This window comes from Cynocephalus volans, chromosome 10 (assembly GCF_027409185.1).
Source record: "Cynocephalus volans isolate mCynVol1 chromosome 10, mCynVol1.pri, whole genome shotgun sequence".
In the NCBI taxonomy this organism is placed as follows: domain Eukaryota; kingdom Metazoa; phylum Chordata; class Mammalia; order Dermoptera; family Cynocephalidae; genus Cynocephalus; species Cynocephalus volans.
Window position 1 is genome coordinate 119,958,538 of NC_084469.1, and position 24,726 is coordinate 119,983,263.

At 44.5% G+C, this 24,726-nt stretch overlaps 1 protein-coding gene across 1 annotated transcript in view; it reads right to left on the minus strand.

Moving 5' to 3' along the window:
• BCO1 (beta-carotene oxygenase 1) overlaps window positions 1-14,316 on the minus strand; it is a 37,451-nt gene extending 23,135 nt beyond the window's left edge. Inside the window, exons 1-3 of the mRNA XM_063110785.1 lie at window positions 14,089-14,316; window positions 11,176-11,304; window positions 810-939 (exon numbers count right to left, since the gene is read on the minus strand). Of these exons, the coding sequence (XP_062966855.1) occupies window positions 810-939; window positions 11,176-11,304; window positions 14,089-14,152 (323 nt within the window). The 5' untranslated portion in view covers window positions 14,153-14,316. The remainder of the gene's footprint in view (window positions 1-809; window positions 940-11,175; window positions 11,305-14,088) is intronic.
• Window positions 14,317-24,726: the final 10,410 nt, after the last annotated feature.

Genomic DNA, 24,726 nt, shown 5'->3' on the forward strand with positions numbered 1-24,726 from the left:
TGGTGTGTGAAGGGTTTGTCACCCAGTCTGTGAATGGGCTTGAGGGGTCTGTGAGCTCTAGACCCAGCCCTAGCTCTACAATTGGCCCAGTAAGCAGGATTACAGGCAGGTAAAAGAGCCCAACACTGTTATAGCCACTCCTCTGTTGTTGGACATTTGGGTTGTTTTCAGTATCTTGTTATTACAAATAATGCAGCCATGAATAACCTTGTACATTTGTCACTTCAGACACAAGCAAGGATATCTAGACTAACGGGAATGTGCATTTGTAATTTTGATAGATAATTCGAAATTGCTCTCTCACCAGCCATGTGGGAGAGTATCTAATAATTTGTCACATGCATTTTGTCTCTCTTGCTATCAGCGATCAAGAATTGTATAGCATATATGGTCAAAGGCCAGTCATATGAAGTTTTTATGCACCCTAAAGAGAATCATCAGGGAAAGGTTGATACACAGTACAAAGTCACAAAGTTACAATTAGATAGGAAGAATAAATTCTGGTGCCCTAAGGTGACAATGGCCAATAATATTGTATTGTATATTTCAATATAGCCAGAAAAGAGGATCTTGAATGTTATAACCACCAAGAAATGACAAATGTTTAGGTGATAGATATGCTAACTCTTCTGCTTGGATCATTATGCAATATATGCATGTATGGGAACAACAAACTGTACCCCATAAACATGTACAATTAAAAAAATAAATATATAAAGAGAATCATCAGAGGAACAGATGTTGGTTGTTTTGACAATCAAGGATATCAAAAAGCATGAACTTCAGCCAAATTCCAAATGGGCACTTACTTGGAAAATATGTTTTTGCAGGGATCCGGATAGGCCATTGTTCCAAACTCTGACACCACAATTCTGTTTGCCTCGATATTGGCGTTGTAGGTGTCACTTCTCAGGTATTTGCTTCTGTAATAGACTTCACCTGAAACAGAAGAAGCAGAATAGTCTCAGGCTGACATCTTTACAGGGTTTTAAAATCATTTTCAGCCATTCTAGGGGTTTTACGGGGCCAAGGGGGAGGTTAGTTCACTAAGACAGGCTCCTTTAATACGAGTACCTGATACAACTAGCATTGGAATGCGATTTCACACACATTTTTTTCATGAGACACAACAATATGGGAAGGTAAAAGTATGCCTACTCTTAGCTCCATTTCCTTTTTTTTTTTTTTTTTTTTAACTGTAAAGGGGATCAAAACCCTTGGCACGATGTGGTCTGCACCACGCTCAGCCAATGAGTGCACCAGCCATCCCTATATAGGATCCGAACCCGCAGCCTTCGGCACTACCAGCACCACACTCTCCCAAGTGAGCCACGGGGCTGGCCCCTTAGCTCCATTTTCCATATGAGGGAACTGAGGCTCAGAAACGTTCAATAGCTTTGCCTAGCATCACCCAGCCAAGAGGCATTGGCTCAGGCCATTGACAAAAACTTCTGCCATGTTGGTCTCCCTCCAGAGAAGGCACAGATTTGGAGGACTGGTCCAGAAGGCTGCATAGTGGACTAGGTTTCACTGGAGTCCTGTTCAGTCCTGGGAGCCCTGCTTGCAGAAGCCTACAGCTACAATTTCAGCCCCCTGGGGTAACATTTGATATCTGCTACCACAGGAGGTGACCTAACACCCAATTCTGCATGTCAGTAGAAGGTCGGTACTGTGTTTAATGTCTAATTCATCCAGACCCCAAAGAGAAGTTCTAACTCATTGCATAAAAGCAGGGACTATTGACCAGGCCATTGAGACCAACTTGAAAATATCCTAAGTTATGCCAAGTTTTGGAGGACATAGTCTGAAATGGGTCTTATGGGACTAAAAGCAAGGTGTTGGCAGGGCTAATTCCTTCTGAAGGCTCTAGGGGAGGATCTGTTCCTTGCCTTTTATAGAATTTAAAGCTGCCTGCTTGGTTAAGTTAATTCCTAAGTTGTTTTTTTTTTTTTTTTTTTGGTAGCTATTGTAAATGGGTTTGCTTTCTTGATTTCTTTTTCTGCTAGTTTGTTGTGGAAGTGTTAAAAACACAGCTGATTTTTGTATCCTGCAACTTTACAAATTCATTTATCAGCTCTAGGAGTGTTTTGATAGTCTTTAGGTCTTTCTATATGTAGCATCTTGTCATCTAACCAAGGGAGTGAAATATGTCTACAATGAGAACTACAAATCACTGCTGAAAGAAATTAAAAAGGACACAAAAAGATGGAAAGACATTCCATGTTCATGGATTGGAAGAATTAATGTTGTGAAAATGTCCATACTACCCAAAGCAATCTACAGATTCAATGCAATCCCCATCAAAATGCCAATGACATTCTTCACAGAAACAGAAAAACAATCCTAACATTCATGTGGAATAAAAAAAGACCCTGAATAGCCAAAACAATCTTGAGCAAAAATAAATAAATAAAGCCAGAGGCATTATACTACTTGACTTCAAATTATACTACAAAGCTATAGTAACAAAAACAGCATGGTACTAGCATAAAAACAGACACAAGGACCAATGGAACAGAATAGAGAACCCAAATATTGATCCATGTATTTATAGCCAACTGGTCTTTGACAAAGACATGAAGAACATACATTGAGGAAAGGACAGCCTCTTCAATAAATAGTGCTCGGAAAACTGGACAACCATATGTAGAAGAATAAAATCAGACCTGCAACTCTCACCACATACCAAAATCAACTCAAAATGGATTAAAGACTTAAATATAAGACCTGAAACTATAAACTCCTAGAAGAAAACATAGAGGAAACACTTCGGGAAGTAGGACAGGGCAAAAACTTTATGAATAACGTCCCCCAAACATAGGCAACAAAAGAAAAATTAAACAAATAGGATTATATCAAGCTAAAAAGCTTTAGCACAGCAAAGGAAACAATCAACAGAGTGAAAAGACAACCTGCGGAATGGGAGAAAATATCTGCAATCTATGCATCTGACAAGAGATTAATATCAAGAATATACAAGCAACTAAAACAACTTAACAGTAAAAAAACCAAATAATCCAATTAAAAAATGGGCAAAGGAACTGAATAGACATTTCTCAAAGGAACACATGCAAATTGCCAATAGGTACATGAAAAAATGCTCAACATCACTAATCATCAGGGAAATGCAAATCGAAATCATGTTGAGATATCACTTCACCCCAGACTGGATATTATCAAAAAGACAGAGAATAACAAATGCTGATGAGGATATTGAGAAAGGGTCACCCTCCTACACTGTTGGTGGGACTGTCAATTAGAACAACCTTTATGCAAAACAGTACTGAGGTTCCTCGAACAACTACCCATAGAACTTCCATACGATCAAGCAATCCCACAACTGGGTATATACCCAAAGGAATGGAAATCATCATGTTGAAGGGATACCTGCACTCCCATGTTCATTGCAGCTCTATTTACAGTAGACAAGATATAGAACTAACCTAAAAGTTCATTGATGGCAGACTGGATAAGGAAAATGTGGTATATACATACAATGGAATACTACTCAGCCATAAAAAAGAATGAAATTCTGCCATTCACAGCAACATGGATGAACTTGGAGAAAATTATGTTAAGTGAAATAAGCCAGGCACAGAAAGAGAAATACCACATGTCCTCTCTCATAAGTGAGAGCTAAGAACTAATGAGTGAAAGAAAGAAAGAAAGAAAGAAAGAAAGAGATAGAAAAAGAAAGACCAAATACAATAATACATTGAACTTTCAGAAGTAGAGAACAGAACTGTGATTATTGGGGGGGAAGGGGAGGGGGTTAGAGAAAAATTGGTAATGGACACATAGAATGAGAATGTTTTGTAACAACAAATATGCCAACTATCCTGATTTGATCATCACATATTGTACACAAATACTGATAGTCAATTCTGTACCCCACAAATATGTACAATCATGTTTTAATTAAAAAATTAATTTTTTTATTTTTTATTTTTATTGAATCAAAATTGATTATACATATTTTGGGGGTTCAACATTGAGATATGTTGATCAAATCAATATTACTAGCATACATATTGTTACAAATTGTAATTATTCTTTATGCTCCTTGTCCAATCTCTCCCCATCCCACTCTCCCTCTTCCCTCCCCCCTCTAATTACCCTAGATGTTTTCTCTTCTTCTGAAAGAATAATGGTTACTCTTTTGATTTGTTGCCTAGATGATCTGTCCAATGCTGAGAGGTGTGATCAGGTCCCCCAGTATTATCGTAGAATGGATGCTTCTTCTGTCACTCTGGAATGGTCTTTGTGGAGAGAGACATCCTCTTCTTTTCTTTATCTCTGCTGGTGACTCTCCTGTGTCGATGCACTCCAGTGGTTGGCGGACCATCTGTGTGGTGGTTGTAGCATCTAGCCACTTTTGCAGCAGCCATGGTTATTGTGGTGGCTGTGGTGGGCCACCTATGTGGAGGTGATGTTTTTGGCATGCTCCTTGGCACTGGCAGTGTGCCTGTTGTGGGGGAGGTCCAGTCCCCTTTTCCATGCCTTGGGTACCCAGGTGGGCCCTGAGGCACTGGCGCAATGTGCCTGGTTGTGGGAGGGGGTCCGGTCCCCTTCTTCATGCCTTGGTCCCCAGGCAGGCCCGTGGTGCTGGCAGTGTGTCTGAGCTAGAACTGATTTTTTGTCCTTTGCTTACTTCTAAAGTGGAGGAACTTCCTGTTGGGACCAGTACTTGAGCTCTGTGGTTTAGCTAAATTTGCTGCTTTGCTGCTAATTCCCTAAGGAAGGCTTTTTGTGCAGCACAGGTTATAATGGTTGACTTTATAGGTATTTCTGGCTCCCTGGAAGTACTACACAAGTTGAGTTACTACACAACCCTGATCTGGGCCTGAGTCTTTTCATCAAACTGCACCCCCTGCAGTTCTGTATTCCTGACCAGTCTCCTCTGAGTGGTCCTACACTGATTGGGATGCAGATCAGCTGTCCTTTCTGTGCCCCAGCATTCCCCTGGTGGGCCCATCTCCCCTACCACTTGTGCTGCAAATGCTTCCCACAGGACAGGCTGTGCAACAGTCCCTTGTGATGACTCAGTGGCCTCTAAGTGGCTCCATCTTTTCAGTTGTTGTGGCTCCTTGCTCCTATGTGGGTCCATGGGAACCCTATTAGTCGTCTTGCTGACCTGGGGGCCACCGAGGCCCTCTTCTCCCCTGCCGCCTCCAAGCAACTTCATCCGAAGGGCACAGCTGGGGCTTCATAAATTAATTTTTAAAAAGCTTCCTGTGCTCCTTGGCTCATGGCTGCATCACTGTGGCCTCTTCTTCCATCACCTTATCTCCTTCTCTGAGGCTGGCCCTCCTGCCTCTTAGAAGGACTCTTGTGATTACTACACTGAGCCCACCTAGATAATCCAGGATAATCTCCTCATCTCAAAATTCTTAATCACATTTGCAAAGTCCATTCACAGGTTTCTCCTGGGGATGGGAGGGTGCAGGAAGATCCTTCCCAGCTGGAATGAATCAGAAGGGCTTCATGGAGGAGGTGGTACTTGAAATAGGCCTTGAAAGATGAATAGAATTCAACTGCAGTATACTGGGAAGGCAGGGGTTGGCAGAGGGAGGGCAGCGCTTTCCAGTTCACCCTCCCCAGGAAGTCTGTAAGCAAAGGCCTGGAGGTGGGAAAATGCCAACCACTTCCCACAGGAGCTGAGTCACGTTGGGCTGGGACAGGAGTAGGGACTTGGGAGCAGCAGGAATGAAATGAGGTTGGGGAATGTGTTGGAATGAGGGGACCTACTGGGTCTGCATGGCTGTGAGTGCCTGAGGCCTTTGAACTTTGGTGGCAGTTTGAAACCTTGGGGTGGGGTTGGGAAAGGGGTGGCATTTTATTTTATTTTTCTGTTAATTAGCAAATAAAATTATGTTGAATTTCCCCCCCCTAGAGAACACATTCCTTTTTTGTGGTATAATTTGTGTTTCCAGTGCTGGTACAGTTACAAAATGCGGAAAAGTAGGGCTTGGACATACTGATGTTTCATTCCAGTAAACAAAAAGTTGATCACAGAAATGCTCATCATATGTTGACATCACAATGATAGGCTTAGAGGAGATAACACATTCCCAAGAAATTCTTGCCCTAACATTTATTGAGCATGGGTGTGCTAAACACTGTGTTGGGCACTTTATGTGTATTATCTTAATTAATTCTCACAACACTGGAAGCAAGTAGAAAACTCCCACTAAAAATGTATTCTCTAAAAAAAAAAAAAAATCAACAAAATGCCATTTGCTAATTAACAGCAAAATAAAACAAAATCTAAGCAATGCTTAAAGGTTTCAAATTTCTTACCAAATGAAGTACAGAAGTACTCACAGCCCTGCAGACTTCTTAGCTAATAAAATGGAGGTACAGAGAGGTTAAGTATCTTACCTTAAGCCACACAGCTAGCAAGTGATAATCTGGATTCAAAGGCTGTCAACGCATATGTATAGCTGGCTCTCTTAACCAAGATCCTAACATAGCAATAACGATCAGTTTGACTATTCTGTCTGACCCTTGCTCTTAAAAACATACCTATAGAGATTTGCTATCATAACTGCACAGCTTGATGATATTTCACAAACTGAACATACTCAGGTAACTACATCCAGATCAAGAAACAGGCATGAGGGACGGGGGCTAGTGAGAGGTTGGTTAACAAACAAAAGTACAGCTAGACAGGAGGAATAATATCCAGTGTTTGGTAGCACAGCAGGTGACTATCATTAGCAACAACTTACTGTATTCTTTCAGTTAGTTTAAAGAGAGGAGTTTGAATGTTACTAACACAAATTAATGATAAATGTTTGAGGTAATGGGAAAAAAAAAATCAGTGGCTGCCAGGGTTTCAGGGGACGAGTCAGGGATGAATAGATGGAGCACAGAGGATTTTTAAGGCAGCAAAACTATTCTGTATGGTCCTGCAACAGTGGATACATGACATTATGCATTTGGCAAAACCCACAGAACTGTACAACATAAAGAGGGAACCCTAATGTAAAATTAAGTTAATAATAATAGACCAGTATTGGATCATAATTGTAACAAATGTACCACACTAATGTAACATGTTAATAATAGAAGAAACAGTGCATGTGAGGGGAGGCGGGTAGGGGAACTATTTACTTTCTTCTCAACTTTTCTACAAACATAAAACTGCTATAAAAATAAAGTCTATTACTTAGAAAAGAAAAAGAAAAAAAGAAACAGGACATCAGCCACCCTCGTGTTATGTGTCCTGTCACTAACCTCTTCCCCTCCAGCGTAACCACTATGCTGACTTCTAACATCATTGATTAATTTTACCCTCAGGGTTGTGTTTTCATGTCCATCTCCCAAGGATTTGAGTGTTCTTTTCAGTGGCAGTGACTCCCACCTGTGCACTTAAGTGGAGCTAATGGCAATAATAGTAACACTAATCATAATAAGACTGAAGGAGACCAGTAAAGACCCCCTAGTTCCTTCTCCAGTCTTCAGGTGTTTGTGTGTCCTTAAGGGGCAGGTAATCATCTCCTCTCAACCATCTTTTCATGGGTGGCTACTGTGGGAATAAGTCATCCCTGAGATATTCTGTAGAGGGAGATTTATTCCTGGAGCAGCAGGAAGAAATATGGAGGACTTGGGCTGGCCCCATGGCTCACTCGGGAGAGTGTGGCACTGGTAGCACCGAAGCCATGGGTTTGGATCCTATATAGGGATGGCCAGTGGGCTCACTGACTGAGCGTGGTGCAGACGACACCAAGCCAAGGGTTGCAATCCCCTTACCAGTAAAAAAAAAAAAAATATGGAGGACTGGTTAGGAGCCTGGGCTTTGGGGTTGACCAGGCCCTGATTTCATGCTTTCAACCAATAGGCCTTAAACACCCTGAAGGGCCAGGAAGTGGGGACATAATAAGCCAGCAGACCAGTCAAAGTCCCTACCTCTAAGGAGGTTTAGGTCTCCACATGGCTATGAATCCTTGCTCTATCATGTAGTAGGCATGCACTTGCCCTTGCTCAGAGTCCAGCCTCAGTCCCCTCCACTGTGACATAAGGACCATGATACGTTCCTTACAGAGTTGTGTGACATTTAAGCCTTGTAAAGCACTGAGCACATAGTAGGTGCTCAATAAAAGCTACATACAGTATTGAGATGTTGTAGACAGAGTGGTCAAGGCTTTGGCTCTGGGTTCATCTGCATGCAAGCTGGGTGATCTTGGGCAAGTCTCTTAATCTCACTGAACCTCAGTTTCCTCAACTGGTTGTTAGAGATCACACAGTCCTCCCTCTTAGGGTGGGCAGTTTTAAATGAGATGAGATGAGGCAAGGTGTTTGGCCCACTGGCACAGAGTGAACTTGATAAATGAAAGCTGCTGAAATTCTAGATTGTCCGACAACATCCTGCAGGTGGGAAAACTCACCTGGGGGTCAGCGAGGCCACACACTGGTCCTCACCCATGTGCTGCACAGAAGTGGAGACCTGCTTTAGGGCCACCTTGGTCTCCCCTTGAATCAGCCCTTCTTTCACTGGTCCCTCTTTCTAGATGGAGGTCACCACCCACATGGCATCAGCTAGGGTGCTTTGGGCCACCCGGGTGCTTAGCCTGAAATGCTGAATTCTGTTCACTTGAAATGTAAATATCCTGCCCAGTTGTCCAGGCTGCCCATTTCCTATAAACATCCAGTCCCAAAGCATGGAGCACCTAGGGACCACAGGAAAAGGGGTCTCTGGAATTGCTCAAGGCTAAAACTGAACTCTGAGGCTCAGATTAAGGGAGGAGCCACCCACAGTCCCACCACCCTGCTTTTGGGAGAGCCCAGTTAGCCACATTTCTTCTGAAGAGACATGGGTGAACGGACACGCTCCTTCCTGGGCTCTTCTATTTTGGTGGGGTGAGGATGGCATGTATCTATATCTATATCTATATCTATATCTATATCTATATCTATATCCATATCCATATCCATATCCATATCCATATCTATCTATCTATACTGATGTATATATAAAAGCGCACTTTCCAATCTTCAAATCTTGGTGAGACAATGACTTTGCCTCTTATTAGAAAATGATTGAATTTCATTTCCAAGGGAGACTTGGAATCACTCATCTCTATGCCTGCTTTATAAAAACTCTTTATTTTGAAATAATTTTAGACTTATAGAAAGGAGTGTTCTTGTATACTTTTCACCCAGCTTCCCCTTCTCCACTGTGCCTCTTTTATTCAAATAGTTTTTTTTTTTTTTTTAAAGCATAAACTTCTACTGGCCTCTGGTGAAGTCCACAAGCCATTTTCCTGCCTTTCGCTTTCTTGCTCCAAAGTCTTTTAATATTAGTTTGGCATTATGCGGAAGTTCTCTGAGCTGGCTGTGCACTGGAATCACCTTGGCTCTTTTAAAAAAATTACAGAAGACTGTGCCCCACCCATGGCATTTCTGATTAACTCAGCCTCGGGTGGACCTGAGCAGCCTGGCTGAAGGTCCACTGTGGGGGGATTCTCAAGCCTCAGGGGGGTCGGATCACCTGGGAAACATGTTAGAAACACCAAGCCTCTGTCCCTACCCCTTGGGATTATGATCCCTGGATGGGTCTCAGGATTCAAAGCTTTCATGAGCATCCTAGGGGATTCCAATGCAGGAGGTCCACAAACAACCTCGTGAGAAACACTGGCTTTGTGTCATCTGCACATCAGAGACTCTGATTTCCCTGTGGGTGCACTCTACGGAATCAGGTATAGAACTTAGCATTTTTGGTTTCTATTTCCGCTGTCAGACAATGGGGAGCCACTGAGAGTTCTAGAGGAGAGGAGAGATGAGGCCAAGCTGTGCCACACCAACATTGGTGATCTGGCAGCCCTGAAAGGACTGGGCTGGAGAAACAGGGAAGAACAGTAGCTAGTGGGAGAAGGGAACAGTAGAATTGCACAGTGGTTAGGACGTGGGATTTTGATTTTAGAGAGCTTTGGGTTTACATCTGATCTCTACCACTTCTTTGCTGGGCTGTGGGCTGTCATCTGTAAAACTGAGATAATAATAGTGGTTCCTTCCTCAGGAGCTGTTGTGAGGGCTGAGTTGTGGATAGGCACGAAATACTTAGAGGGGCCAGCAAAACCTCCTTGCAGTGGGTTTGAAGAGTTGTGTAGGGGAAATATCATATCCATCTACCAAAACAATGGCTATCTCATCATACCATCTCAGCTCCATCAAGAGTTTCCAAGTGCCCCTCCAAGCCAGGCCCTGTGCTAGGTGGTGAAGACACAATTTGATCAGAGTTCCTGCACTCTGTGGCCTTCGACCCTGTGTTGGAGACTGGCCAACTGACCACTGCCAATAGTGAAGAGTTCGCTCGAGCCAGACACCTGAATTTAGAATTTTGCCTTATTTGGGATACTTCTTCCTTTCTGCTCTATATCCAGCCATTTCCATTTCTACTCAGGGAGACCATTCAACTCATTGCTTGAGTGACATGCTCTCCCTTGCCTGGTGACCAATGTATTCAGCTTGTTCTTCTCAGCTCTATGTGTTTCCTATTTTGATTTTATGCATGTCTGATTCCAAAGCCTATAATCTTCTACCTGGTCTTAGCTCCCTTACTGGGAATGCGTATTATTTTGCAAGATGAACTCTCTGAAAACAAACCTTGGCCACCTTTCCAAGAAGGTTTGTGCTTGTGGTGGGTTAAGTAATGCTGCCCCAGCCCCCAGGACGTCTACATCCTAATCCCCAGGATTTGTGAATGTGTTACTTGACATAGCAAAAGAGATTTTATAGGTGTGATTAAGGAGTTTGAGATGAGACTATTCTGGATTATCTGGGTGGACTCATTGTAATCACAAGGGTCGTTATAAGAGGGAGGCAGAAGGGTCAGAGTCAGAGAATATAAGGATGAAAGCAGAGAGAGAGAGAAAGAGAGAGAGATTGCAAGATGCTATGCTGCTGGCTTTGAAGACAGAGATGGAGCCACAAGCTGAGGAATGCAGGCAGCTTCTAGAAGCTAGAAAAGGCAAGGAAATGAATTCTCCTCTAGAGGCTCCAGAAGGAATGCAGTCCTGCCAACACCTTGATTTTAGCCCAGTGAAACCCATTTTAGACTTCTGACTTCCAGAGGTAAGAAAATAACTGTGTGGTTTTTTAAGCCACTAGATTTGTAATCATTTGTTACAGTAGCCAAAGCATCATAGCCATGTATTCATACAGGGCTCTCACCATCTCGAATGCTGAAGCTGTGGAGCAAGGCCAGGCCGTCAAACCAGTGGTTGTATCTGGTCTCCCCCACTGTGTGCATCCCAGGCCCGTTGCGCAGCAGGATTCCCTGCAGCCATGTTGGAATCTTGCCTGTTAAAGGAAAGAATGTTTAGTTTCCAGTTTTCACTTCCAAACCCAAAAGCTCGAAGAAATGACCATGGAAAGGAAGTGAGATCATATATATTATCCAAATACCACCCATTGCATCTTCTCATTCATTCCACAGGCATTTCCAGAAGTGTATAATATGCCTGGCATTTTGCTAGTACTGAGGAGACTAAGATGAATAGACATCATCCCTGTCCTCAAGTTGCCCACCGTTCACTGAGACAGATGAACAAACAGACAGTCAAAATACATTGTGGAGAAGGCCGTGCTACAGACTCAGCAAAGGGAGCTGCGGGGAATAGGACATCATCCCAGGGTGGAGTAAGAGCAGGAGGGTGCAGACAGCTTCCTGGAGGAGCCAACCTGGCTGAGTCTTGGAGAGTAGGTGTTTGCCTCAGAAAGCCATAAGAAAAGAACATTCTAGAGCTATGCTGTCCAATACAGTAGCCGCCAGCCCCATGTAGCGATTGAGCACTTGAAATGTGGCTGGTCTGAATTGAGATGTGATGTAAGGATAAAAGACACACCTGATTTCAAAGACTTCATATGAAAAATGTTAAATATCTCATAAGCAATTTTTTTCATTGATTTTATGTTGAATTGATACCTTTGATATATTTTGTTAAATAAAATGTACTATTAAAGTTAATTTTGCCTGTTCCTTTTTACTTTCTTGAATGTGTCTACTAGAAAATTTTTAAGTAGGTGGTGGCATGCATTATATTTCTGTAGAATAGCGCTGTCCTAGAGACAGGGTACTGGAGAAGATGCTATGGCATTCCTTGGCATTCATCTATGCCTGAAGGCTGCTGTCTGCAAATACCTGCAGCTCTCTGCCTGAGGGCTTTGTTTTGACTGTGGAAGAGACGATGCTTCGCCCATGCACTGGGCAAGCTGGAAGCCCCTTAGAGAGATAATGCCCCTGGAAGCAGCTCTCATCCAATGGTGGATGGAAAGTTGGGGGACAAATACCACCACTCCCCTGCCTCAGTTGAGATCATAAAGGCATGTTTTACACTATGTTCAGAGGAATCAGCTCCAATGGCCTCCAGTGATCAATTATGGCTGGACAATGCCCCTTTTATTGGCTTCCTTCCTTGTCTCTTTTTCCTCACCCTTCCTGGTGTTTCTGGGCATCTCATCCCAAATAAACTACTTACACCTGAATTCTTGCCTCTGGAGGAACCCACACCAAGAGATAAAGACCAGGAAATGTGCAAGCTATTTAGTAAGACTGGACTGTAATTTTCAAGCAAGGAAATTGTGAGAAATGAGGCTGGAGAGTTAAGCACGGGCCAAGTGACAAGGACTAACATGACCATGCTAAGGGATCAGATTCAGTGTTAGAAAAATGGGCACTTTGACAGTTACAACAGGGAATGGAATTTTAATTTCTTTTCTTTTTTTTTGCAATTTTGAGATAAAATTCGTATAACATAAAGCTTATCATTTTATTTATTTACTTACTCTTTTTTGGCAGCTGGGTGGTACAGGGTCATCATTTTAAAGTGTAGAGTTCAGGAGTTTTTGCAATGTTCACAATGTTGTGCAACTATTTCCTCTATCTAATTCCATTGCCCCCAACAGAAATCCTACATCCATTAGCAATCACTCCCCATGAAAAAAATATTTATATATATAGTCATCTATCTATCTTTCAAAAACTTAAAGGAAATAGATGCAAATATTAATAGTGCTTAAGAGATGGAAATATAGCTGAATTTAATTTCCTCCTATGTTCTCATTTGCACTTCCAAATTTTATGCATAGTTTAATATACACAGCTATATATATAGCTATAGATTGTATATTATCTTTGTAATGCACATACAAGCCATTTTTTTTCTTTCAAAAGACTCTCAAGGCAATTCTTCAGTTGAAAATCTCCATCTGACCTTCCTCACAAAGAGCACTCACAGTTGTCCTCTCCTTGTGAAAAATATCCAGCCCACCTACTCAAAAATGAAAATGCCTGTGTGCCTGAGCTACCCATTAGCCACTCTAGGGACCTGAGAGTTCAGAACCAGTAACTGCCTTGTAGAGTCTAGACAAGATGGTAGCAGGAAAGTGGTAACCCAAAAAGGAAGAGAAAGCACAAGAAATAACAGATGAAAGAGCTGGCTGGTTAGCTCAGTTGGTTAGAGTTGATGCTGATAACACCAAGGTCCATCCAGGGTTTGATCGTGTGCTGGCCATCAAAAAAAAAAAAAAAAAAAGAAGAAGAAGAAGAAGAAGAAGAAGAAAACAGACACAAAGCTCTCTAAAAGATTGTTCTTAAAGAGGGTCCCACTCTGGGTCTGTTTTATCAGCTCTGCAGGTGCTCACACCTGTGTGTACCTGAAAGAAAATCACATCAGACTCTGCAATGCCCAGCATGTGTGCATAGGTGTGAGTGGGAGCTTTACATGCTTCTCTCACCATTTTGAAATTAATTTAGATGCATACATTTGCACAAACATATCACACACTTGGAATAGGCAGTATTTTGCAGATTGATTTAATTGCATACATGCCAATTGGGGCATCTCCAACGTTTTCTCCCGTAAATAGTGAAAACGACTCTCTCCTTGGCAACTGTGAGTACTAATGCATAAAAGCACTCCTGGATTTTCACAGAGAATGTGTCTGGATTATGGGTCATTTCCCCCATCTGCACTGTTTCCCAGATTTTTCAAAAATAATTTACAATCAGTACTATTTCCATAATCAAAAAAAGTGTCCATCTAAGCACATAGGTAGAGCCAATCACTTACGCAAAATGCTCACCTCTCACTTTGGCCCTCACAGGCTCCAGCTGTTCATTCTTATTCCTGCCGAATATTATATCCATTCTGCAGGGCTCAGAGGGAGAGCGAGACTGACAGCGAACCGACGCTCTTCTGTGTTCAAAGCAACTGGTCCTCGTTCCTCCTTTTCTTCCTCCTTCCTGCCCCTTCCCTCCTCTACATCTTCATCCCTCGTGATGCCATTCCCTTGTCTCTGCTTTTTCCCTCTTGGCTGGCTCTGATTTCCCTCTCTCTGAGGGCCTGGTATGTCTGCGCACACAGGGAAAGCTGTGCTGGCGTTATTTATAAGATGTTTGGTCAAAGGTCAGTTCCCAAACCATGTGTCATAGCTAATCCTCTTATTGTCTCCCCAGTTCTCCCCCCTCCCAGTTTCATTTTTGGCTTGACTAAGACAAGCTAGTTTCTGGCTGGGTTCTAAATTGGCAGAGAGAATCCAGTGCATTCTGCTTAGTTAGGCGTTCTGAAATAATCTAACCCACAAGGAGGAAATGCTGATTGTCAGAGCAAGAAGACAGGCAGTCAGGACAATGACAGGTGGCAGGCACGAGGGCAACCTTGAGTGCATGGATCATGTGCCTGCTGCACGTTGCAGGGACTTCATCTGCAGAGAGGGGAAGAAGGGTTTTATGTTCTGTTTTGTTTTTAATAAAAGCCCCTGCTCCTCCCCCCTAAAAAGCATGTGTAAAGAGCAACTTATTGTTTTCTTTTTGGAACAAGGAAACATAAAATGTTTTATGTATTCCTTCCTTTAAAAAATAAAGACAGGAAATCTAAGACTTTACTCAAGAACTGCGAGGAATAGAAAGAAGTAAACTTCAGTTTAACTTCCTGGCCTATCAAGAGGGCAAAACCACATCTGTATTTGATTTTAGGGTTTCCCCATATTTGCACATCTTGACGTGATGCTATGGCCTAAAATCCATATTCGAGCTGCTATGAGCACTGAGGGAAGACTTAAGGAGCTCATGTAGTCACCCCACATCCCTACAAGGAAGTCATTAGCATTCTTATTTTTACAGTCTCAGAGATGTGGTGTAACTTGATCAAGGTCAACTGCTAATCAGTGAATGTTCTTCTCCATTATAGGTAATGTGTCCCATATTTCAGAGTTGCTAGTAGGGGAAGAGAAGTAGACAGGAGAGCAAAAGTGAGTGATCCACAGGCAATTTCTATAATGCATTCACTGTCTTAAAATGGGACTGAAAACTGGCCAGTGCATAAGAGAACAGAAGCAATGGGAATGTAGGGGGAATAGCACATCTTATATAAGAGTTCTGGTTATTTACTGCTGTGCAATGAACCCCTTCAAAACTTAATGGCTTAAAACAACAACCATTTTTATGATCTGTCATATTCTGTGGCCTGATTTGGCTCAGCTGGGCAGTTCTTCTCTTTTCATTGCTTGGGGTTGCTTATACTCACATGGTTGTAAATTAACTGGCTATTTTCTGGATGCTAAAGGGCTGGGCCTAAGCCTCTCTCCCTCTCCATGGAGTCTCAGGACCTGTCCTTGACGCTCTATAGGACCTCTGGGCGGAAAGGGCTCCCAAAAGTGAATGTGTAGAGAGGAAGCAGAAGTTGCCAGTCTCCTTTAAGGAAAGAAAGACCAGTCAATATAATAATCAAACATACTAATTTTTTGAGCAGTTACAATGCACACAACTGTGGCCTGTCACTAGAAGGAAAATAGATACCAATGACCTAGTATCTTGGATTTTATGTTTCTTCTAGCCTGGCTGTGAAGTCATGTATGTACACAGTAAATAATAACTAGTTGCCTATTACAGCTGCTCTATAAGGGGCACAGATAGAAAGTATCTTGGAAGTCTGAGGAGGAGAAGCTTGCTCAAGCTCAGGAGGATTAATAAAAAAGGCTTCCTGGAGGAGGGGGGTGCACAGTTGAGCCCTTGAGAGTGGGAAGTGTTTGAGTGGGCAAAATGAAGGGGGCAACCTTTCCAGACAGAAGAAACAGTGTGAACAATTCTAGTGGGGGTGGGGGGTGGGACAGCGAGGAGGCTGGGCTGGTTCTGCAGGGATGTATAAAGAGAGATAATTGTAGTTGCCATGTATGGAGAGCTTCCTATGTGCCAGACACTCTTCTGAGCCTTTTACACGTATGAGCTCATGTTCTCCTCACCATAACCCTGAGTATAGGTGTTTTAGCCCCATTTCATGGGTAAGGAAAGCAAGGCACAGAGGAATTAAATAGCTTGCTCAGAAGCCCAGAGCTGGGCTTTGAACCAAGGCAGCCTTGCTCCAGAGTCTGTACTTGCAACCACTGTTCATCACCACTGCATCTAAAGTGGGGGTGGAAATGGTTTAGGGATTAGAATGTGCAGGATTTGTAAGAATTTGGCCTTCGTACTGTAGGAAATGGAGTCTTAAGTCAAGATATGATGTCCAACAAAGGCATTCATGTGAGAGCTTAGCTGTGCTGTACAACACAGTAGCCACTAGCCACACATGGCTACTTAAATTTTCATATAAATTAACTACAATAAAGTTAAATTAAAAATTCAGTTCCTCCTTCACACTAGCCACATTTCAAGGGCTCTGTGGTCATCATATTGAACAATGCAGACAGAATATTTTCATCATCACACAAGTTCTATTGACAGTTCTGCTGAGCTAGCAGGAGGGCTCCTAAAGATAGCATTTACATGTGACTAAGGGGGACAGAAGCATTTATGACTGTATAACAAGCCAGTGTCGAGTATACAATGTCAGAGAAGCTCATGGTTGACAATGGTAAAAATGTGAATTTGTTCATGCATTCATTCATTCATCTGTTCCACAAATACGGAGCAGTTCTAAGTCACAGGTGTACACAGCCTGCTGTGAACAGAGGAAGGAGGGGGAAATCCACTGAGGCTGGGGGTGTTAGGTAGAGAGGGGACATCTGCAGAAGGCTTCCCAAAAGGACCAGTGCTTAAGCCAAGACCTGAAAGATTACTAGGCATTGGCCAAGTGGAGAAGACGGGAAGAGCGCACCTACTAAAGGGAACAGCTTGTGCAAAGACCAGAGCATGGCCGCCACCCAAGTGGCTCTGGCTTGTGGGAGGGATGGGCGTGCATTGTGTGAGGCTGTGGCAGGAGAGAAGCAGGAGAACAGGGGTCAGAAGAAAATGGCAGTAGGAGAGGGAGGGAGGTGAGAGGTGAATTGTCGACAGACTTGGGGCGGGTGGAGGTGCAAGTTGCTGAGGGAGTACAGGAAGAAGAGTGTAGCAGAGGAAGCACTGGCACTCCATGGAGGTGTTTACTGGCAGGCTTCTCCCTGTGCCAGGTTGGGGATCTCCTGGGGCTTCCTACCACAGGACACATGTTTGTGCAAACTGGCAATGCTGCCTTCAGTAGTAATCCAGAGATGGCAAAATAGGATTTGCTTCTGGAGAATGCAAGGCTTGGTATCGAATCACACACAGTGTGACCTTGGGAGAGTCTAAGGTACTCATAGGTGTAGCCTTCACCTCCTCCCTTTGGGAAGAAGGAAGAATGTGAACTGCAGGGCTAGAGAGGAAGTGAGTTCACATGCAGCATGCTCCCTGCTCTGTATTCTGTGCATCTTCTGACCATCGCACAGACACTGTTTGGCAGGTAGAATTATTATCCCCGTTGTATCAATAAAACAACTGAAGCTTAGTGAGGCCATGCCCCTGGGCCAGAGATCACACGCTATTTGGTGGAGTGGAAGATTTGACCATGGGCTCCTCTTCGGTAGTTTCGGGAAGGAGAAAGGAAGAGGTGGCTCCCTTTCCCTGAGGTCACTTGTCCCACAGGATGGGTTGAACCAATAAAACAGTCATGAGGTTGAGAAGTAAACACTGAAATCAAAAAGTAAAATTTTGTGCTATGAAAGAATAAAGCCTTATTTTGCAATTCTGTATCTCCTGTTCCAAAGGTATTGACTAAATCAGTTAATATTTCCCTTTTGGAGATAATGTTATTATATCTAAGTTACTTTACAGTTCTCCAATTAAGCTAGCTTCTAAATGGTACCACTAATTAGCCAGGATGATAAGCTGAGCAGATAATGTTGAAATCTTGGATAGCAGCATCCAAGGTCACAGGCAAAGTCCCTGCAGAGGTGGCAGCTGCCCCCGCCAAGAGAGAACAGCATCAGTGTCAGACAGCCTCCCTAGGGGCTCCAGGAGGGAAAACTTCATCACTAAACAAAAGGCCATAAGTTATGCTATTAACATTTTAAAGGATGCCTTAATTCCATAAAGTCCAACTAAGCAGCAGAGACTAGTGTCCCACTGAGTATTAGAGACAGAAAAATGAGGAATCATATCTCCTGACCTCAATAAGCTCAAAGCCTGATAAGAGATATAGGAAGGCAAATAATAATTATAAGTATTATAATCTATAAAATAGTAATATGCCACACTTAGGAGATAGAACTGACAAAATTGAAATGCAGAGGGCATTACTGGTAGAAAAAGAAATGTCTTGTAATGCCTGAACTGGAAAACTTCAATTTTTCACCATGTGTTTTAGAACCCAACTGGTGATGCTTGACAAAAATTCAATTTAAAAAATGACTATCAGGTAATAGCCTGAGCTATAGTCCTGACATCTCTACCTCCTTTGTAATCTTTTAGGTGCTCTTCTCTCCTCCAGCCCCCAGCCACAGTCATTATTTTTAATCTCTTGGGAGCAGCCTCCTCACAGGCCTCCCTGCCTCCAGCCCCCTCCAATCCACCTTTCCTGATGCAAGCAGATTATCTGGGTTCAATCCTGATCATGTCACTCTCCTGTTTAAAATCCAGAATTTAGCATAGTTCTTGGCATGTAGTAGGTGTTCAACAAATATTTATTGAATGAATGAATGAATGAATGAACAAATAAATGGCATGTGGTCTCATTGTGCGACATAGTCCTTGTATTAGTGACCCAGGGCTGTCATAATAAAGTAATGCAAACTGCATGGCTTAAACAACAGAAATTTATTCTCTTATAGTTCTGGAGCCAAAAGTCTGAAATCAAGGCATCAGCAGAGCCATGTTCCCTCTGAAGGTACTAGGGGAGGGTCCTTCCTGCCTCTTCCAGCTTCTGGTGGGTGCCATTCTTGCTTTGCAGGTGCATCACACCAATCTTCATCTGTTTTCACACAACATTTTTCCTCTGTCTGTGTTCATATTTCCCTCTTCTTATAAGTGAAACAGAGTAAGGCTAGGCCTGTGAACCAAACTGACTCCATTTTCTCTGCAGATGTGGACCTGAACCCCTTCCCCCACCCTTAAATATTAACTGGCTAGCTTTTATGCTTCTGTAATTAGCTTGTGCAAGGTTTTACAAGCCCCTGCGGGTGGGACTTTCTGGTAAGGGCAGATAAAGGACTTCCCAAACCGCCCAAAGTTCACCCAGTTCCGGGAAGGGCCTAACCACACAAGGGGTGGGCTGCTGGGCAATTCCCCAGTTCCTCGTCTGTATACCACCCCACTGAAAGCCACCAATGAATTTAAAAGTCACCTCAGGTGACCAGTAAGCTGTATACAACTCATCCCGTTGCCAAAGTCTGGCTACCAAACTGTATAAAAAGTGCTCGTGTTAAGAGCTCGGGCCACTTCTGTCCTGAAGATGGAGCGACCCCAGCATGCTGGAATAAAAAAACCTCTTGCTTGATTGCAGCAATTTCTGTCTCCTGGTCTTTGCGAGATGAGCCTTCCCAACAAGTAAGATTCATGCTTTCGGGCAATCTTACATTTTGGTGCATTGGCCGGGAAGCAGCTCTCTCTGGGACCAGAGACTAGAGAACAGAGGATCGCTCAAGCAGGTACCGAGGTTGTCTGTCTGGCTGCTGTGTCTGTCTTTGTGTCTTTGTTGTCTACTGTAATCTGGTTTCGGCTTTTCGGTGGCTCCAGGACGGAGTCATCGGTCTGGTTTCAGTTTTTTGGAGGCTCTGAGATGGAGTCACTGGTCTGTAGTGGTCATAGCGGTGGGTATGTACTGGCACGTCGCAGCCACAGGAATCCTGGAGGACACTCCAGATTCCTCTGTTGGAGACAAACAGGTTCGGCTCCACGGGAGATCTCTAGGAAGGAGACCCCTCCCAAGTTCTCTGATAATCAGGTTGTGGCGCCCGTGGCAGAGGAGCGTCAGTGTTTTGGCTTTTATTTGTCTGGTTGCGTGGGTGTTGGGACTGATGACTTTCTGGGGCGACATGGGGCAGACTGTCTTGACCCCTTTAAATCTGACTCAGAAATACTGGACTGACATGAAGGCCAGGGCTCATAATCTGTCTGTACAGGTTAAAAAGGATAAGTGGGCAACGCTTTGTTCTTCAGAGTGGCCGACATTCCAACTCGGGTGGTCCGCCGAAGGCTCTTTCTCTCCGCCGCTGATCACGGCAGTAAAGAGAAAAATTTTTGGTCTCAATTCTAAAAGTCACCCAGACCAGGTTCCTTTTATCATTGTCTGGGAAGATCTAGTCATGGACCCTCCTCCGTGGGTCTGTCCCTTTGTTCCCCTAACAGGTCCATTGGCCGTGTTTGCTCTTAAAGTGATGGGAAAGAAACCGGAGGTCCTAACTCCCACCGAATCAGACTTGCTTCTTCTAGACCCTCCCCATCCCTATGCCCCTTCTCTCCAACCACAGGCAGTCTGCCCGTCAGCTCCGCCAGAGGACCCACAAGGACCCGAGAGAGGGCCTGCTCAAGGGACACGCAGTAAACGAGTGGCCTCTTCAGAGGCAATTCCTATCTTCCCCCTGTGGGCTTATGGCCCTCCTGATGAAGAGGGCAACCAGCCCTTACAGTACTGGCCTTTCTCCTCTTCCGATCTTTACAATTGGAAATCTCAGAATCCCCCTTATTCTGAAAACCCCCAGGGTCTTACTAATCTTGTAGATTCCCTTCTCTTTACTCATCAGCCCACCTGGGATGATTGCCAGCAGCTCCTCCAGGTCCTGTTCACCACCGAGGAGAAGCAACAGATCCTCCTGGAGGCTCGAAAGAATGTTCCAGGAGCCGATGGGCGACCTACCCTCCTCCCTGATGTCATAGATGCAGGATTCCCGTTGACCAGACCTAACTGGGATTTTTAACTTGGCAGAAGGTAGGGAGCACCTGAAGGTCTATCGCCAGGCTCTAATGGCAGGTCTCCGAGGGGCAGCAAAATGCCCCACCAATTTGACTAAGGTAAGAGAGGTAATCCAGGGGCCCGATGAGTCTCCGTCAGCATTTTTTGAGAGACTCATGGAGGCATTCCGTCAGTTTACCCTGTATGGTCCTAGTAGTGAGGAGCACAAGGCTACAGTGACAGTTGCTTTTATTGACCAGTCTAGTAGAGACCTCAGGAAGAAACTGCAGAAGCTTGAAGGGTTACAAGATAAGTCATTGAGGGAATTAGTGCAGATGGCTGAAAAGGTTTATCATAATAGAGAGTCAGAGGAAGAAAAAGGAAGAGAGAAAGCAGAAAGAGCAGGAAGCTAAAGAAATAAAGGGAGAAAAGTGCCAAGAAAGAAATCTTCACAAAATTCTGGCCACTGTAGTCAGGGAAACTAGGGAACCGAGTAAGACCGTACCAGGCAACAGGAAGGAACCCCTAGCAAAGGATCAGTGTACATACTGCAAGGAGAAAGGACACTGGGCTTGAGAATGCGCCAAGAAAAAGAAAAAGCCTGAAGGCCCCAAGGTCTTGGCCCTGCAGGAAGACAGTGATTAGAGGGGACGGGGTTCAGACCCCCTCCCCGAACCCAGGGTAAGCCTACTCAGTTCATGGTAGATACTGGAGCTGAACATTCAGTGTTGCAACAGGCAGATGGACCCCTTCTCAAAAAGAAATCGTGGGTACAAGGGGCTACAGGGAACAGACAGTACCCATGGACTACCCGAAGAATGGTGGACCTAGGTGTGGGCCGGGTATCCCACTCGTTCATTGTCATTCCTGAGTGCCCCTACCCACTACTGGGAAGAGATCTCACCAAAATGGGTGCTCAAATTCATTTTGACCCCGAGGGACCTCAGGTGCTAAATCGACAAGGAAAGCCTCTCAAGGTATTAACTCTCAGGCTAGAAGATGAATACCAATTGTTTGAAAAACAAGGGCAGGAGACCGGACAGATGGACTGGTGGTTAGAAAACTACCCTCAGGCGTGGGCAGAAACTGCAGGGATAGGGAAGGCTAAAAACCAGCCCCCCCGTCCACATAGAGCTGAAGGCTCAGGCCAGTCCTATAGCTGTCCGACAATACCCAATGTCCCGAGAGGCACACGAAGGCATCCAACCCCACATTGCCCATTTGCTCCAGCTGGGGATCCTACGGAAGTGCCAATTGGCCTGGAACATGCCCTTGCTACCAGTCCAAAAACCTGGGACTAATGATTACCGAACGGACCAGGACCTCCAAGAGGTAAATAAGCGGGTAGCCGACCTCCACTCCACAGCTCCTAACCCCCTTTTAAGCTCTCTACCCCCAGACAGGACCTAGTACTCAGTACTGGACCTCAAGGACGCATTCTTCTGCCTACTGCTGGCTTTAAAAAGTCAAGAGTACTTCGCTTTTGAGTGGAAAGACCCAGAGACTGGCCTAGCAGGGCAACTCATGTGGACCTGCCTGCCTCAAGGGTTCAAACACTCGCCCACCATCTTTGACGAGGCCCTCCACCAAGACTTGGCTATGTTCCGGGCCTCTAACCCCCAGGTAACTCTGTTGCAGTATGTAGATGATCTCCTCCTGGCAGCAGCCGACGAGGAACTGTGTCTGGAAGGAACAAAGCGTCTCCTCACAGAGTTAGGAGAACTGGGCTATCGAGCCTTCACCAAAAAGGCTCAGATCTGCAAGCGACAGGTCAGTTACCTGGGGTACCTTCTTAAAGACGGGAAAAGATGGTTGTCTGAGGCCAGAAAAGAGACAGTGTTTCACATTCCGCCACCCGCTAACCCAAAACAAGTCAGGGAATTTTTAGGTACTGCCGGGTTCTGCCGCCTATGGATACCTGGTTTTGCTGAGATGGCATCCCCGTTATATCCCCTCACTAAAAACAGTCAGCCCTTCAAGTGGGGAAAAGAGGAGCAACAGGCTTTTGACAACATCAAGACGGTCTTGATGTCCGCTCCAGCCCTAGGGCTCCCCGACATAACCAAGCCCTTCCACTTGTATGTGGCAGAAAATAAGCGGGTTGCAAAGGGGGTCCTAACTCAAAAACTGGGCCCCTGGAAAAGGCCTGTAGCATATCTGTCTAAAAAATTAGACCCTGTAGCTTCGGGGTGGCCAGTTTGTCTAAGGATCATAGCGGCAGTCGCAGTTCTGGTAAAGATGCTGACAAGTTGACTATGGGACAGAGTTTGGTAATTTCGGCACCTCATGCCTTAGAGAGTATTGTCCACCAGCCCCCTGACCGCTGGCTCACAAATGCTCGCATGACTCACTATCAGACTCTGTTACTGAACTCAGACCGGGTTACTTTTGCTCCCCTGGTGAGCCTAAATCCAGCCACGTTGCTCCCAGACCCTGACCTTGACCCTCCTATCCATGACTGCCAACAAATGCTTGCTGAGGCACATGGATGGTGGAAAGACTTGTCAGATCAGCCTCTGACGGACGCTGAAGCCACCTGGTTTACTGACGGCAGCAGTTTCCTGGAGGAAGGAGTACGAAAGGCAGGAGCCGCTATAGTAGATGGCCAGAACCTGATATGGGCACAGGCCTTACCTGCAGGAACATCCACTCAGAAGGCAGAACTCATTGCCCTCACAAAAGCCCTTTAACTAGGAGAGGGCAAAAGAATCAACATCTATACGGACAGCAGGTATGCCTTTTCTATTGCCCATGTGCCCGGTGCTATCTATCAGCAACAGGATCTGCTGACCTCTGGAGGAAAAGAAATCAAAAACAAGGCAGAGATCGTAGCCCTGTTGGAGGCCCTTCACCGACCGCTAAAAGTGAGTAATACACTGCCCGGGCCACCAGAAAGGGGATTCCCCCATCGCCAGGGGAAACAACTTGGCCAATTCTGAAGCAAGGGTGGCAGCCCACAGGTCCATGTCTATTCTGCTAGTTAACGTCCCTTAGCTAGAAAAGCCCAAGTTTAAATACTCTGCTGAGGACATAGCCATGATCTCAAGGGACTCTAATCACCACTTTGATCAGGAAAAGGAACGTTGGCAAGCAGTGACAGGCAAGCCCATCTTGCCACACAAACAGGCATGAGCCATGATTCAATAAATGCACCAATGGACTCATCTGGGAATTAATAAATTAGTCCAGACTGCCCTAAAAACAAAATATCACATCATAGGGCTAAAACAACTGGCAGAACAAATAGTTAAAAATTGTGTACCGTGTCAAAAAGTAAATGTCTGTAAAAACACCGTACGACTTGGCAAGAGACTCAGGGGTGACAGACCAGGAGTATATTGGGAAGCAGACTTTACAGAGATCAAGCCAGGTAAATATGGTTAGAAGTATCTTCTAGTTTTTGTAGACGCCTTCTCTGGATGGGTAGAGGCGTTCCCAAAAAAGCAGGAAACTGCCACCGTCGTGGTCAAGAAAATCCTGGAAGAAATCGTCCCACGCTTCGGGGTACCCAAGGTAATCGGGTCCAACAATGGGCCCGCCTTCATTGCCAAGGTAAGCCAGGGAATGGCCAGATACCTAGGGGTCGATTGGAAATTAC